Raw genomic sequence first — 17,265 nt, 5'->3', positions numbered from 1 at the left:
TCTTTTTAAAAAATAATAAATATTTAACTGACCCAAACGTGTTCATCATCTTCATCAAAATTTCAAAATCACCTTCATCAAAATCAACGGAGGGAAATTGAACTCAAGTTGTTAATGAGCTTCACCAGATATGAATCGTTCGAGAGAACCCGAGTTGGATTCCTAGGTGGAAGATTCTTGACTTCCTTACCTCAAGGCCGAATTAAACTCTCGGACGGGTAACTCTCGGTTTGTATTTTCTTCAAAAAAAAACTCTCGGTTTGTACTGTGATCTAGTGTATTTTAGGGCGTGTCCATATTATGGTGTCGGCTATGGTGGACTCCGGTCGGACCCCCGAGTGGAGCCGGATTGGGCGCCTTGGGCCAGTATGGAACAACTTTTAATTTTAATCGTCTAAATAAATCCTCTAAATTTTCTGATTTCAATTTTAGTCTCTACTATTTTACAAAAGTTCATGTTTCAAGTTCTAAGTGACCTTTTTTTTATGACATGTTATTGATAAGACCTGAAAATATCATCGATAAGACTCGGCCAAACATATTTAAGCCTAAAAATATTTACTCACCAAAATAAAAATTATACAATAAGGCACACTCCATTTCATCATATTATAACATGATCATAGTACATCAACAGCAAAGATTGTGCCTCTTTAGGGTACATAAAAGTAGCTCAAGTCCAACTCTAGCTTAATTAGCTAGAAAGGTTGCGAGCATACATTACAAACGATAAATTTATTTATGTTACACAATCCCGTGGGTTGTCCATGATGGAGAGTACTCCTAAACAACAACATTGGCACCATAGGCATTGTCCAAACCTAAATTAGGTACCCATAAAATAGCCTTATTTCCAAGGAAATGACAAACAGGTTTACTACCAGGATCAGCTTTCATAATCTGTTGCAACATTTCATGATTCATGCCTGAAGTATCAGCATGACAAACAGCTAGAGCTTGAGTTTTTGTTCCATCATTAGCCACCAATGGAACCATAAAAGCTGTTGTTCCATGAATTTCATGACAATAAAATACAACCTTTTGGAAATTCAACCTATGACACATAACTGCTTTCTCTCCAAGATTTTGCACTGACTCTATTTTGTATTGTTCATGCTTATCTATGAAGGAACTTGAAAGTGCTTGAATATTTTTTCCAAGCTTAGAAATTGCAAATCCGATTAATGTTCCTAAGGATTTTGCACAAAATTTTTGTTCTCCTTCTGCAGCTGCTTTCTTTACACATACCTCATTAAATGTGTATCCTTCTTTTTCAATGTCTTTAATTTCACGCATCCATGTATAAACACCATAAGGTTGTGCAAAGGGACGCTTGCTGAATTGCACTTTCATTGTTTTGCCAGGATAAAGTTCATGTTCATAGAAAAATGTTTTTGGGTATTGTGTGTCATCAATTTCCATGGGGTGGTCATCAATTTCAACACCTGTGCCATAATAGATGGGTTTAAAATATTGAAGAGCATTATTTCAACAACCAATTTTGACTGTGACACCATAATTTAACACATATTCTTTTTTATTGGTCGAAATTCACATGAGTCTCACCAAATTATGTGGGTTTCATAAATTTGGAGGACCCATTTGAATTTTAACTAATAAAAGATAGTGTGTTGAAAAATCTGTGTTATAATATGTATCGTTAGTATTTCTCATATTTGATTAACCAGAAAAATCATAACATCTCTCTCAAGTTATATATTATTGGCAAACATTATTAATTTATTTGTTAGGATGAAAGGTGTTTGGATCCTCTACCGATGTACAGTATGGTGCTGTAGTTTTAAAGACTGATAAATTTAGAAAGAGACCCTTAGAATTATTTGTCATATAAATTGAATGGTCCTACAGCTGCGGCCAGTGGCGGAGCCAGGAATTTTGTAAAGCTTAGGCAAAAATTATAGAGTCAGAAATTCTTGTGCGCGCGTGTGTGAAAATATTGAATTTGCCCAACTTTTTTATATTTTAAATGTATTAGGTTGGGCCAAATATAAAGTAAATATCGATTGAGCCCAGACGAGTGCCCAGGCTCGCCAGGTGGTGCCTTCGCCCCTGGCTGCAGCAGAGGTTGACAAATTTGAATGTTGGATCTCCTACAAAATTAATACTCTCCTTCGGATTCAACAATACCACTATATTACAGCTTCAGAGATGAAAAACTAATAAGGGGTTTAATTTTATTTTTCTTTCATTAAATATGATCCAATAAAATTAATAAAGGATTACTAATTCTATTTAGCATTATAAAAATATATTTTGTCCCATAAAATTTACCTTTTCTGAGTTTATTTCTTACATAAATTTTGTTGAATCACAATATTAATTAATATAGGTACTAAATTTTTAGTCTCTACAGAACAAAAAATACATTTTTTTCTAAATGTTTTTTTAAAAATTAAAATTAAATAACAACCTTGAGGTCCAGGCTTTAGAAGTTCTCGAAGAGAAGTGGGAATGGGAGTGTTGGGCCAAACAGCTTCCCAATATTCTTCTTCAGGCAGTGATGCATGGCTTTCTCCTGCAAGTGCAAGCTGCACATCACAACAAACATGTACAGTATTCACTTTAAAATCTTAACAAACACTCACAGCATAATAAATAAATATTATATACATACATATATATATATATATATATATATATATATATATATATATCATATGATATAATGTGAATAACGTCATTTATAATGTGAATAACTTCATTATTATCCACCCCCCACACCCTCAACATATGTAAGTAATAATTTTACTAACAAAATAATACTTTAATTGCCATATTTTAGGTTGTTGTTTAAGTTTATAGCACATCAGTTGGTGACTAAAGTCCAAGAGTTTTTAAGTGTTGAGAGGATGATGGAAATGAAAGGTTTTAGAGCAGGAAAGACATACAGAGAGAACTGAAATGAAAACGAGAAGGTGATGAAATCCCATTCTTGAAATCAACATGGGAAATTAAGTAAGCAAGATGTGAGATTTGAACTATATGTTGAATGACTTATATAGGCCAGTGAGGACCAAGTAACTAAGGTTTTACAACTCGAGAGTTTATCCCAACTCGTTTTGCTTAGGTAAACTCGACTTGAGAACTCGTACGAGTTTACCTAAAATTAAAATTATATAAAATTTATTATATGCATGACATATATAAGCTAATATAATATTGTAAATAGGTCAATAGTGCAAAATATGACTTAATTACAAAGGCTTATTCAAAAAAAAAAAAGAGTTAATTACAAAGGCAAATTATACCAAACTACCATAATAAAACGTTATGCTCAACTTAGCATCAAAATACAAAAATTAACGCACAAAATCATAAGTTTCATATGTCTATAAGTTTAAGCCATCCATAAAATCATCGAAAAAAACAAGTTTCACAAGTTCCGAAAGTTGTTAATAAAACTATCTAAAAAATAAACTAGTTAATTTTTTCAAAAGGTCAACAAAAACCACCACTGCAACCATAACCGGCGTCGCAATCATCGACGTCGAAATCTGAATTTCCACCGTCGGAATCGCAACCCTAACCGGTATGTGCTCCCCTGTTCATGGTTTAAGAATTTAGAGAAGAAAGAAAAAGATATGTTTCATCTCAGAAACAACGTGTTACTGTAAATGTAACTATTCAGTAAATGTTCCAGTCTTTGGGCTTGTAGAAAAGAAATTGGGTTTTGAAAAAAATGGGCCCAAAAAAGGGCTGATTTTTTTTTGTTAGATGTAAACTCGGTAAACTCAATCGAGTTTACCGAATGTTAACTCGGTCAAACTCGTCAAACCTTCCAATTTTACCAAAAAACCGAGTTTACCTTCGAGTTAACACGATTTTGGTATCTAAAAACGTAAACTCGGTAAACTCGGAGAGTTAACACTCGATTTACGAAACATTGCGAGTAACCATTATTTTGGTCTTTTAGATTAGATACTATGCTTTATTATGTATCATCTTTTACAATAATAAAGTTTATAATTTTTATGTATCATCTTTTTTCCCTTGTGGTTACAGGGGTGTTTTGTTGTTATGTTTGGGTCAATTATTTGTAATTTCCTATTCATAGCAAAGTTGCGTTTATATATTTAATCTGGAGAATACTTCGGTGCCATTAATGGCACCGTGACATTGCATCCTGTCCACACAAACAAAGCATCCTGCACATGTGTCAGAAAATGGATGGTATGGATAGAGAAAATGATTAATTGTGTTGATAAGTCAAATGTTTAAGTCACATATGCCATGTGCCATAAACGACTTAACAACAACTAAGCATTTTTATAATTTTAGTCCCCCTAAAAATGCTTAGTTGTTGTTAAGTCTCAAGGTATATCCTCATGATTTATGCACGATTATTAAGGAAATGATTAATTGTGTTGATTTTGATGGTAAAATTAGTGTCATTTACTAAACAACCTTATTAATTGTAGTTACTAGAATAGCTAAGTTGTATGGAATTCAATAAATAAGGGTATAATAATAGAAAAAAATAATAAATGATGTATTGTTATTCTAAAGTAACAATTATTTCAAATAAAAATAAAAATGAGTAAAGAAACAAATATTGTGAGAGGGAGGGAGCATTGATGTAAACAAGATGAGTGATGTGAAAGAGGCCAATAATGATTGTGGATCCCATAAATTTGTATACGTGTGTGGATGAAAATTTTTGAAAATTAAATGCGAAACAGCATAGGACGACAACACAAAATCTTTAGACTTTTTTTACTTTGTACAGTTTCTAGAAATTTATTGTTGACACATCATCAATGACTGAAAAACACATGTAAATGAGGGAAACGTCCCGACGGCAAGTTAACTGTCGATGAATGAAAGAACAGGCGGCAGCTAACCACCGATGGAACCGACGACAGTTAAGTGTTGAGGATTTCATCGGCAGTTAACTGTCGATACGATCTTGATACAAATCCAGGCAGAAGCTCTCTCATCCATTATTACTCTCAAAATCTCACAAAATTTCCCCATTCTCTCTCAAAATCTCTCTAAAATTCTCAACCAAATTTATTCAACAAAATCATAAGTAAGTAATCATAGTATTATTAACTTACATTTTAGTTGTTATAAATGTTTTTCTATTTTAGTTTTTGAGTAGATTTTGAGTAGATTTATGTTATTTTAGTTTTTGAGTAGATTTACATGTTATTCATTTTAGATTAAAAATTTTAGAGGGACCAAAAGCCTAAGAAATATTTTAGGGGGACTAAAATCAAATGTTTGTTTATTTAAGATGATCGTTTACTTATTTAACCCACTTATATATTATTGAGATTTACTATTTTTTCCCAATTTTATTATGTTTTTACCCTTGTGCTTGTATTAGAACTAAATAATTAATTAGTGTTATTTTTTTAATATTCTAGAAATAAAGAATATTAAAAAAATCAATATTTGAGAGCAATTATAAACTACACTTATATAGTTTTTTATCGTTTGCGTGTTTATATATTGACATAAATTTTTATGGTATGGCGTTGATCCCGTGTATTAAAGTTTTTGGATATGTCCATGGTAGTAAGAAGAGCATATCACAAGGAGTGTAGTTCGCCAGAAAACTATAAAAATTATAAGAGAAATTTAAGAAAGGTCTATATATTAATAAGAATTTAATCCAAATAGTATTTATGATAGAACATTATGACATAATTTGATTCATTTATTCAATATTATTTGATGGGATAATGTTTCATTATTTAAGTAGTTAGTGGTGTATGCTCGGTTGCCATAAACGACTTAACAACAACTAAGCATTTTTAAGTCACATATATAATAAACAGTTGATAGAGAAAATGCATGAATATTTAATATGTTGTGGTGCATAATAATTAGGGAAATGTTAACTTGTATTTTTTGGGTATAAGTTAAAAAGACATAGAGAATTTTTTTAGTTGAAAATGTGCATTCAATATTTAAAAGTTTCAAAAGTTATCTTTTTAATATACTAGTAAAATTTATTTATTTTGTAATTTTATTTTAAGCTCCTTAACTTATGTCTTTAGGATGTGTTTGTTTCAAGTTATATTTGTTGATTCTTGAGAATAAAATGATATAAATATATAGCCTATATTTGCTACAAGTTTACTAAATTTTATTCCCGGGTATAAAATGTTCCTGTGAATAGAAAAAATTTCCCAAAAAAAATGGTGGGAATAAAGTTCCCATGAAGATGGAAATAAATTCATATGAAGTTGTCTATTATAATATCCCTATTTGTATGGTTCCTAAGAATCTTATAAAGTTAACCAAACATACTTTTTCTAAATACCTTAGAATAAAATTTCTATCTTCATATTCCAAGAAATATTATTTCTATGAATAAATTTGATAAACTTGAAACAAACACACAACCAACTTAGCATGACCCTAATAATTATTATGATGTTGATAGATTACCTAATACTCACTCTTGTTGAGAGAATAGTTCATCCTTCTCACATTAAATGTTTCATTTAAGTTTTACATAGTTATTAAATAAATAATTAAGAGTGCTGATTAAGTAAATAATTTGAGACAAGAAAAAAATAAGAAAGAAGACAGCAAAAATCGATTTCATGACCATTTTGCTTAAAGACCCAAACCCTTTCTTTTATTAAAAAAAAGGTCATGTTAACTTGTGCCTTAAGGGCACAAGTTAAGGAGCTTAAAATAGAATTAACAAATAAATTTTACTACCTCCGTCCCTAATTATAAGACCCTTTTGAGAAAATTTTTTGTCCCTTTTTATAAGACCCCTTTGCTATTTCCAACTACATTAATTATTTCTTTACATACATGCCCCTATTTATTATACATCTTTTTCTTCCCTCAGCAATAAATAACATGTTGAAAACATAAACCAACTCTCTCTCTTAAAGGATAAAATTGTAAAAACATTAGTAATTACAAACATATTTAATACAAATATCCACTATCTTAATTCCCGTTATTTTTTCAAAAGGGCCCTATAATTAGGGACGGAGGTAGTATATTTAAATGATAACTTTTGAAACTTTCAAAGCATTGAATGCACAAGTTTTAAGAAAAAATTTCTATATTTGATTCCTTAACTTATGCCCCAAGGGCACAAGTTAACATTTCCCAAAAAAAAAAGTACTTGAACATCCTTGCAGTGTAAATTAATGTTACTGAAATAAATAATGTTGCAAGTGGGCTTGCATTTACAAGGAAACACGAAGATTGATAAAAATTGATGAACTGAATGAAAGACATTATAATAATGGGAACACGTATATTTTAGGACAATCAAAAGAGAACCACATAGTTACTTCAAAAAAAAAAAAAAAAAAAGAGAACCACATAGAAACTTTGGACACTTGGGAAGCATGCAGCTTATCATGATTTTGAGATGTCAAAAATTCGCCCTAGATGGTCAAAGATAAATAAATTATCCATCTCAATTTGCAATACAATAATGGAAATACTAACTAATGCACTTGTGACACTGGGTAAAGAAATCAATAGAGAAATGTTGTATTCAAAAGTATGGAAAAGTTATGTATTCAACTTTTTAAAAGTAAAATATTTTGTGTCATGCTAACATGTATATTAAGAGTACATGTTTTTTTTTTTTTGAAAGAGTCTTAAGAGTACGTGTTAATGAGGAGAAACTCTTGTGTGGACCAGGACCAAACCTCATTTCTTGGTCACAACCAAAGAGAGAAGAGAGAAGAGAGAGAAAATGAAAAGAGTAAAAAAAGAAAGAAAAAACTCTGTGACCAAACCTCATTTCTTGGTCCTGGTTCACACCAGAATTTCTCGTTAATGAGACTAAAAGTAGAATTATTTTTTTAAGATTTGAAATGAAAGTTGTTTGGTCATTTTCGAATCCCTTCTTCTCTGCTATTTGATAACCACGTCTAAATTACTACAATTGATTTCATTCGTTTCACGACGATTTAACAAAATAGTTAACTCAAATGTCTTGTTGCTTAGCCTCTTCTTCTAGTATAGCCCCCTAATGTCTTAGGTGACTCTAACTCTTACTGTCGAAACATATATCCTAGACGGAGTATTGAAAACTAGGGTTAGTAATGATTCAATGCATGAATTGATTTACATATTCATAAACATTTAAAAATCAGGAAGAGCAAGTAATAACCAAATAATACTAAGAGTTCAATTGCATAAAGAAGTACTCTATGATTACCTGGTTCAAATAGCTAGGAAGAAATCTAGCCACTCATGATCAATAAAGACATGTCAACAAGATTAAAAAAATTACACATGAATCAATGATGAAAAGGAGATTTTAATCTAGTTTCCAATTTGAATATTCAGTTTTTACCGCCTGGAAATCAAGTTTTCTGTCCTCTTTTGTGTATTTTTCTACCATTGGTTCAATTATGGTCATGCCCCATTTATAGAAAATGAAAATTTCATTTTTTTAGCAGTGACAATGTGCATCACACACTGTGGTATGCACATCGATGATAAGAGTTAAATTACTGTTATTTTCCATAACACTTATCGACTTGTTTCGCAAGTAATTAATACAAAAACTGACAATTATATATAAAAATAATTTATATTTGTAAACTATGCCATAAAGCTATTACGTCTATTTTCCATCTCTTTCTATAGGTTTTGGACATGACTACACCAATACGTAGAAAAGTGAGGCAAGCACGCGCTCCATAAGCAAAGCCATAGCATTACAAGACATATGGTGAAAAGCTTGATTCCCTTTGTGAGCTGAGAGAAGTGAAAGCGAGCCAATTCAAAGAGTTTTAGATATAAAAACTTAAGACGGTTCTTCGGGCAAGTTTGGTTTGTTTGGCGAACTAACGCGGTTCAAGAAAGTATCTGAAGACAACTGGCTTTTTCCTCAAAGGAAGAAAGCCCGGTTTGCTAGGCAAGCCTTGCCTCGTCTAGTGAACTTAACATTTATGAACCTCTATAAATCAGGTCATTTCAGTAGAGATTAACCATTGTAAACTAAACTTAATAGAGAGAGAGAGAGAGAGAGAGAGAGAGAGAGAGAGAGAGAGAGAGAGCAATAGGAGTCACCATTGGACGGCTACGAAACATGGTATAAAGCTTGTTGATGCATCTCCAACATCCATCAACTCACTTGTGTTAATTATGCATTTTATGGATAACTAAAAACTCTTTTATGTTGGGATTGGATGTAAATAGTTAGGAATCTATGTAGTATGTGTTTGGAATGCCGGTGCAAAGATAAAAAAAGCACGTCTAGGCAAAAGCTGGAATTTCCAGCTTCATAAAGTCACGGTGAAAGTGACATTGGGAAGCGTGCACCGTGAAAAAAATGTGAAACCAAACACTGTTGTAGTACACTTAGGACGCTTGTTAGCATCTTTTGGGCATGTAACAGCGTTGAAACTCTTAGGAAGAGTTTGCCACCCATTTAAGTTTTACAATGCTTGAGAGATTAATCTCCACAATTGTGTGCGGATGATATCCGTCTACAACACACAAAAGTTTAGTGCAATGCACAAAAGTTTAGTACAATGTATAAGTGTCCAGGCGATGCACGTTAAACTCTAAAAAGAAAATCCAATGGTTTATAAGTTCAACTTAGCAAGTGGATCCCACAAAAGGAAAATACTAATTTAGTAAGTATTTAATGCAAATAGTGATGTTTGTTCTGGAAAAACATGTTTTACTTTATAAATCAAGCAGCGGGTATCTTTTGGGGGTGGTTGTGACAATAATAAAACTCAAGTGCACTTAATGTTTTGGGGTTGGTTATACCGAATTTCGGTCCTACAAAAGAGGTCAAAAGCCCAGAAGAAGAAAAAAAAGCAATTAAACGAACATTCTTAGGTATGCATGTCTAAAAAATATCATAAAAAATGATACTATTAAGCTCATTAGGAGGGATCTTCAAAACAACAAAATTTCAAGAATCTATGGTAAGGCTAAGATTAGTAAGCCAATCAGCACTTGTGTTGCCTTCTCGTCAAGTATGATGAACCTCAACGCACCAACTACGGTCTAAGAGACTTCTAATATGGCGAATCAACGAAAGGGTCGTCCCATTAGTCTTGCAATTATTTGTAACCATGTCAATAAGCAATTTTGAATCACTTTCCACACAAAGATGTGAAATTCCATAACTCCAAGATAGCTCTAACCCCAAATACAAACCCCATATTTCTGCATTTAGAGCATCACAAACTCCAATATTGCGCACAAATCATTTGAACCATATGCCATTAGTGTCCCGAAGAAGACCGTCACAACCCACACGGTTTTCATTCTCTTTGCACTCCCTATCGTAATTGAGTTTAACCCATCATTTATGAGGACACTTCCAACCAATGGAAATTGTTTCAATGTGTCGATGACCATTCTGAAGAAGATTATTGGTGCAATCTTCAATAGTGCTAGAGAACGCATGGATGACACTAGTTGGATTAGCTGGTCTTTGAAAATTATCCTAAAAAATTGTTTTATTTCGCCAATTCCAAAAATGCCAACATGTAGTCATAAAAGTTGTCTTCCACCTAGAGTTAGAAACTCCATTACAATGCTGGTTGAGGTTACTAAAAACCTAGTTTCTGCAATCAAAAGTATGGAAGTCAGTTGTCAAGTCTGATCCATACTTGAGTTGAATAAATGCAGTCACTGAGCAAATGAAGAGTAGTCTTTCCCTCCATCCCACAACAAGGGCAAGTAGGGGATATGGGCACACCCTTTCCTACTTCGGGAGTAATTAGTTAAAATACGATCATAAACTACCAATCAAATGAAAGATTGAATACGGTGAGGCCCCCTCCAATTCCCGTACTGCACATTTCCGTTTTTACAAATTAAGTTTTTTTTTGTAAAAACAATGAACTTAAGTGTAAAAACTTTAATTTTTTTTAAAATAATTTTTATCACGGTAAACAAACTGAAATTATCTCATTTTCTTTTCAATAATCTCTAAACAACCTCCGGTGATTATTATTACTATTACTCAATGTCATTAACCTTTTTCTTTCAAATCACAAAATATTAGAACAAAGTGTTTATCATTCATTATAGATAATACTTGGCCACAAAAATTAAAATTCTCAATAAACAAAATGTCTTGCAATCTTTTTAATTACTTCATGATTCCAAATATTTGCTTACAAAAGCAACAAATCAAGCTTTGAGTCATCAAGTCCAATAACTACTTTAAGGTAGACATCTTTAATGTGTATACCCTTTTGTATCACTGAAAAATATTTTAGTTAACCAAATATATGGTCTGTGTGACCACTTTTTTTCAGTTATGTGACCACTATTTTTCCAGCATTTAAAAGCTGAAAAATATGGTCACGCAACTAAAATGTGCGTGACCACTATTTTTCCACTTAGTTAACCAAATAAATAGTGGTCACGCAACTAAATAAATATGGTCACACAAACCATATATTTAGTTAACTTAAATTTTTCAGAGTGATACAAAGGGATGTACACATTAGACGTGTCTACCTATCATTGCTCATAAGATTAGGGGCGTCTACCTATCATTACTCTTCAATAAGAGAGTAAGAGTCAACAAGTCAAACTTTTATTTTGACTCAGTCAACAAGTCTAATAAAAAAAATACACAAATTCTCTAATTTATTCATTTCTAATAATCTCAAATTCTCAATTAGCCTGCAAAAGCAGGCTTAGCCGGCAGTGTAAAAAGATTGAAAACTTCAACTTTGAAACTAATAACTTGTATATATAACACTGAAATTAACACTTATAATCCAACTCATAGACAAACAACTCTATAACACAGTTAAAGTTAAACTCAAAAACAGAGAGAAACAGAGAAAAACAGAGGAACAATATGAGACAAGCAGGTGCATATTCAGGTATACTAAATGGTGGCATAGGAAGAACAGGTCCACACTCATTACCCTTAGCAAGAATAAAGAAGATAATGAAGAATTCAAGTGAAGACGTGAAAATGATATCAGGGGTAGCTCCAATTGTTTTCTCAAAAGCTTGTGAACTTTTCATTGAAGAACTTACAAGAAGGTCTTGGATTATGGCTATTGATGGTAAAAGAAGAACTTTGAATAAAGAAGATCTTGCTTCTGCTGTTATAGCTACTGATATTTTTGATTTTTTGATCACTTTGGTTTCTAATTCTGATTCCACTAATGATGCCACTGTCATGCAAATAGAAACTATGAATTCTTCTTAATTAAGGTTTATGTAACATCGTCACTTCTAATTCAGCTGAACGAAGGTGTCTTCAGTTCCCGAAATTGATAGGTGTGTGTTTACATTCAATAAATACATTTTCTCAAATTATTATCAATGTTGAATTCCATGTAATTGTTGCTAGGATTCAAAGATGTACTTAAACGTAGAAGTTCCACGGTCTGTTCATAGAATCTCAAATTTAATTCCTTCATTTGAGAATCTATTACAACCAAGAAAATAGCAACCCTATAGTGATGCACCATAGTTACATTTGTGACATATTGTGCACTCATGTCAGGAATTCTATATATCAAAATACACTACTAAAAGCCGCACTTTTTCAGGACGGATTAAGAAATTATCAAATTAAAACACTCGGCAGCACTCGTGTTACGATCTAGTTATATGGATTTGTAGGTAGAACTTTGAGACTAATCGATCAAGTCAGCTCAATAGAGTTTTTTTGTCACCGTGTTAAAGTCTCCACCGTTGTTTAACACAAAAAATGTTTGTTGTTTGTTATGAATGTAATTAACAAAACATTTTGATTGACTATATTATACTACATGATGTTTGATCTTGTTGTGGGTGATGACCACTTCGTGTTTCTTTAAAAACAAGACATGTCGCGCTCGTGGATATCCCTAAATTGTGCTCCATAGCATTGCTGCAAAAATATTATTCATGAATATTCCATGGAAAACAAACACAAACTGCAATGTAACAACCCTAAACTTGAATGAATCATATCAAGAGGCGGTTCTGAGGGTAGGTAGTTCAAGAGTCGGCATCGAGGTTCCTGCTAAGAAGGATTTGAACAATGCTAGAGCAAGTTTTGGTCTATGCAGAGGAACTTCGTGCCCTGCACCCCTTACATTTACAAACGTGAGTCCGGCGTATTCTTGGGTCCACCCTGCTACCTCCCCATCATCATACCATGCACGCCAGGGGCTCACAGTCGGAAGCTTGAGAGCATCTATGGAATAGCGAGTAGATGTTACCGGGAGTACAGCATCTGTATTACCACTGACACGATATGAATTGAGGAAACACAACAATGTAAGCTGCTTTGGCACCCAAAATTGTTTCAGGATAAGAAAATGTTATACGATTGACGATGGATGAATAAGGACATATGTAAGGCATGTGTATATATTAGAAAATGGGAATAACCTGAACATCCATATTCGCAGTCCGGTAGGAATAAGTTCTCGGTATATATTGAGCACTGTTCTAGGAGAATCCTTCCAGTTAATAGCTACCACAGCACTGCAATGAACAAGAATAAGTGGATTCTGATCTTGTGAATTTATCATAACGTGGAAAGAATTATCCAGTGGTGCACTTTATGTTGTGCCTAGAATCCCTAAAGTCACTATCAATTATCAAATGATTTAGTTGCAAAAACATTGACTTGTTAGTTAATAGTGCAGAATAGTATTTTGCTTCTCTGGTAGTATTTCTGTTTTCAGTCCTATTTTCATATAGTTTCTACATTGCAACTGATCGTAGAAGCTTGCTCGTAGTTGATATTTTTTTCACTTACTATATTTCAATGTAAGTAAGACGGTTAATCGATTTTGTAACACATAATGTGGAAGTAAGTAGAGGCTTTCAAAAGTTTCTCTTATGAGAATTACCTGCAGGTCTGCCATTTAGCAGGCCTATGATCTGGATGAACATGCAGAATCCTTTGGACCTCTGGTAGATTGAAGTATGTAGTGCTGTGCTTCGCGGTGCAAGGATCATATACAGTTCTGAGATTTCCAACACGCTGTTACATGACAAAGCATATGAATGAGGATTTGTACTATAAAATTATACAATTCAGGACTTTAATTCGGTGTTGATAATATGCATCAGTATCCATTGTCGGAGTTTATAAGCTATATATTAGCAGATCCAAGACTATATCATTCTATTGTTGGGGCACTACAATATGTTACTACTGTCTTAAGGCTAGAATTGGGTTTTTCAGTTAACAAAATGTGTCAATTCATATCACAACCTATGCTGTGAGTGCTAAACACTAAAATCTGAGTGCCTTTTGTGATGCGGATTTGGACCTTAGAAATTGATTATAGAAAGCCCACTTATGGTGCGTCTGTATCATGCACAATGTTGAACTCCTACCATCCATATCAGAAGCCCATTATGCATCACAAAACCTTGCAAACTAAGAGACCACTGAACAGAAACAGGTTGCAAAACAAGGCCGATATCAAATGTCCCTTTGAGGTATCTACGAATGCACTTGACAGATGACCAGTGAATTTGCGAAGGTTGTGACATAAACTGAAACACCTTTTATACAACATAGCCAAATCTGAGACTGTTGCAGAGGGGCTCTATTCACAGTAAGGCTTGAGGTGGTTGATATAAAAGCACAATCGCAACTTTTTAAACGTTAAGGGGTTAAAAATGCATTTAAGCCTAAAAAATATAAAGCACACAAGTAAGACAGTAGTAGAAGCAAGGTAGACTCACATGCTTTCCTTTAACCATCTGATTATCATTAGCATGGCAAGGAGTGGTAAAGATGCTGTATGGATCTATATTACCAAGTTCTTTTTCAGCAATTTCCCAGATTTTTTCACATGACTCTGACGGGTGTTTGACCGACTGAAAATCACATAACAGGTTCAAGAGCTTGAATGTTTGATCTGAAATCATACCATATGTCCACATAAACTGGAACATTCCCAATTGATCATGGAAATCATCTGTTAGAGCATTTCCTACCTGCAGCAGAGAGTGAAATATACTATTGATAGAGTTCTAAGAAAATTCTTCGCCTAATGACTTGCGGCGGAATTTCGCATGCTTTTTCTTCCTGCTATTTATTCTCAACATCTATGCAATATTGCATTGGATATTTACTAGTTTTTTTGCAAAAAAAAATGAATTCATACCATGTAACCTTTGAGATTTATAGAATTTTGTTTTGTAACTGAGTTGTACTTTACAATAACTTGGCTAAGTTGGGGAACATAATGTCCTGAAACAAGGGAAGCCAGAATAAAAGAACTCAAACACATGACATGATAAAGTTTCCTTATCTATATCTCCATTTGTATTTACCTGCATAGCTCTCACCACTAATGAAAAAGTCTGTTTCTTTATACTGGGGAAAACGTTCAAACCACTTCAAGAGAAATATGAGAGAGTCCTCAGCTGCACATAAAGATTATTAATATAATTTGATTTGATTTAATTGGCATACATGAAAATTGGTTGGTTAAGTTTTATGAGTGTCAAAAGAAGAACTCATCCAAAATGACTAGTTCATTAGAGAAAATCCCCAGAAACGCGTATATTTGGTTTCAATTTGGTGAAGGCAAAAATAATTCTACAATGTGCCACAGTTTGAGAGTCATGCGACTATACTCAGAGACACTTCACTTAACTTTCTCGCCTGTCAAAACCCTCCGTGTGGACATCCCTTTCGGGAAGTCAACCTCTCAACAAAAGCAACAATGTAATGAGCATAAATTAAGAGGGACAATTCTTCCTAAAAGACTAGTTCATTAATTTTGGATTCCTCACTTTAAATACATGACAATTTAATTAATCTTAGTCATCCAATCCTAAATCAAAGGTGGAGACTATTTAAAGATGATTTAATTAAGGTATCAAATCAATAGCCGAGATCAGTTAATGCATGTAAATGCCTATATTTACCTGTCCTCTTATCTCCATTGTTGAGAATATCAGAAGCATCATTTGAATATGAAAATCCAACTCCAACAGGAGAGTCAATAAAAAGAATGTTGGCAACTGCAAAATAATCAAAATGAAATGATGCAATACATCATAGCTCATAGAATACATTTTTCAAATGCTCAAACACAACCACTCACCTTGATTCCAAGAATAAGGATTAAGATAAAGGGTATTGCCATCTGAATTAATATGAAATGGACCAATTTCCTCAGCCTCACCAAAAGCAATAGATGAACAACCAGGACCACCATTAAACCATAAAAGAAGAGGTTTTGAAGTAGGATCTATATGATCTGCTTCAATGAACCAGTAAAATAGTGTCCTACCAACATCCTTGTTAACTGTAATATAACCAGAATAGTGTTCAAAGTTGATGTTGAAGTTTTGACCTGGGAGTGCTGTTACAATCCTGTCATGCAATCACTTGCTTGGATAAATTTTTTTTTTTATATTACCCCATTTTCCAAATTATAAGTTACTAGCACAATTTCAAATGTAAAACTTTTTCCTCACAACAAAAAGTAAAATATATAAAACTTTTTTATACATATATATAATCAAACCAGATGTCACTTTTTTAGGTTAGTTTTTAAACTATATCTATAAATATATATTTGTCATGATTTGATTAGATGCATGCATAAAAAAGTTTTACATTTTTGATGCATGAAAGTTAATCTTAATTAACTCCGATGGTTTTATTAAGCAGTAAAGTCAAGATGAAAAATTCCACAAAATGTGGAATGTAATGAACATTTTTTTGTCTTTGTGGTAGATAGAAGAAATAGAAAAATAACCATTGAAATTCATGCACACAAGTGGAGATGTTATGGTAAATACCCCAATCAAGGTGTCCGAGTTAATAATTTTAACATTTTTACTAGTTCAGCTATGACTTATTTACGTAATTGACATTGTCATGAAAACATTACATAACTTTACAATTATAATGCCTACCAATTTGATTACGGGTCCATTTATGGTCTCCAACTTGATTGGACCTGCGCTACAACTAACATACAAACATTGATCAAAATAAAAAGGCTTAAATGCACATTTGATTCTCCTATTTAAATATATATATATAGGGGGCTGTTAACTTGCACCCACCTAAAAACACTAAGGTGCAAGTTAACAAGCTGCACCTACTAGTTATTTACCAAAACACCCATGTTTTTCTATTATAAACAAATATTATTTATGCTATTTACAAAAATGTCCTTTTAATTAAAATAAAGTTTAATAGAGACAAAATGGTGTTTTAGTAAAGTACAAGTAGGTGCAGCTTGTTAACTTGCACCTTAGTGTTTTTAGGTGGGTGCAAGTTAACAGCCCCCACTTTTAACTTGCACCCACCTAAAAACACTAAGGTGCAAG

General features: G+C 32.9%; 2 protein-coding genes and 2 pseudogenes across 2 annotated transcripts; 1 reads left to right on the top strand and 3 right to left on the bottom strand.

Annotated features, from left to right (window-relative positions):
- Nucleotides 1–577: 577 nt before the first annotated feature.
- On the bottom strand, nucleotides 578–2,989 carry LOC146949919 (embryonic abundant protein USP92-like). Its single transcript, XM_085745918.1, has 3 exons — nucleotides 2,910–2,989; nucleotides 2,432–2,549; nucleotides 578–1,445 (listed from the first exon to the last, which is right to left on the bottom strand). The coding sequence occupies exons 1-3, from the start codon at nucleotides 2,964–2,966 to the stop codon at nucleotides 784–786; spliced, it is 837 nt and encodes a 278-aa protein (XP_085602044.1). The 5' UTR covers nucleotides 2,967–2,989; the 3' UTR covers nucleotides 578–783.
- Nucleotides 2,990–11,679: 8,690 nt separating this feature from the next.
- Nucleotides 11,680–12,280, top strand: LOC146949918 (nuclear transcription factor Y subunit C-1 pseudogene; annotated as a pseudogene).
- A 526-nt stretch (nucleotides 12,281–12,806) lies between these two features.
- LOC146949917 (serine carboxypeptidase II-2-like) lies at nucleotides 12,807–16,300 on the bottom strand. Its single transcript, XM_085745919.1, has 8 exons — nucleotides 16,026–16,300; nucleotides 15,847–15,942; nucleotides 15,247–15,339; nucleotides 15,078–15,163; nucleotides 14,653–14,907; nucleotides 13,806–13,939; nucleotides 13,339–13,434; nucleotides 12,807–13,191 (listed from the first exon to the last, which is right to left on the bottom strand). Exons 4-8 carry the CDS (start codon nucleotides 15,078–15,080, stop codon nucleotides 12,915–12,917), a joined length of 765 nt encoding a protein of 254 aa, XP_085602045.1. The 5' UTR covers nucleotides 15,081–15,163; nucleotides 15,247–15,339; nucleotides 15,847–15,942; nucleotides 16,026–16,300; the 3' UTR covers nucleotides 12,807–12,914.
- On the bottom strand, nucleotides 15,803–16,348 carry LOC146949916 (serine carboxypeptidase II-2 pseudogene; annotated as a pseudogene).
- Between the last annotated feature and the right edge of the window lie 917 nt (nucleotides 16,349–17,265).

The sequence above is a fragment of the Medicago sativa genome, chromosome 2, assembly GCF_051527215.1.
Source record: "Medicago sativa cultivar Bolivia chromosome 2, Bolivia_mono, whole genome shotgun sequence".
In the NCBI taxonomy this organism is placed as follows: Eukaryota; Viridiplantae; Streptophyta; class Magnoliopsida; order Fabales; family Fabaceae; genus Medicago; species Medicago sativa.
This window is presented reverse-complemented; position numbering and strand designations above follow the sequence as displayed.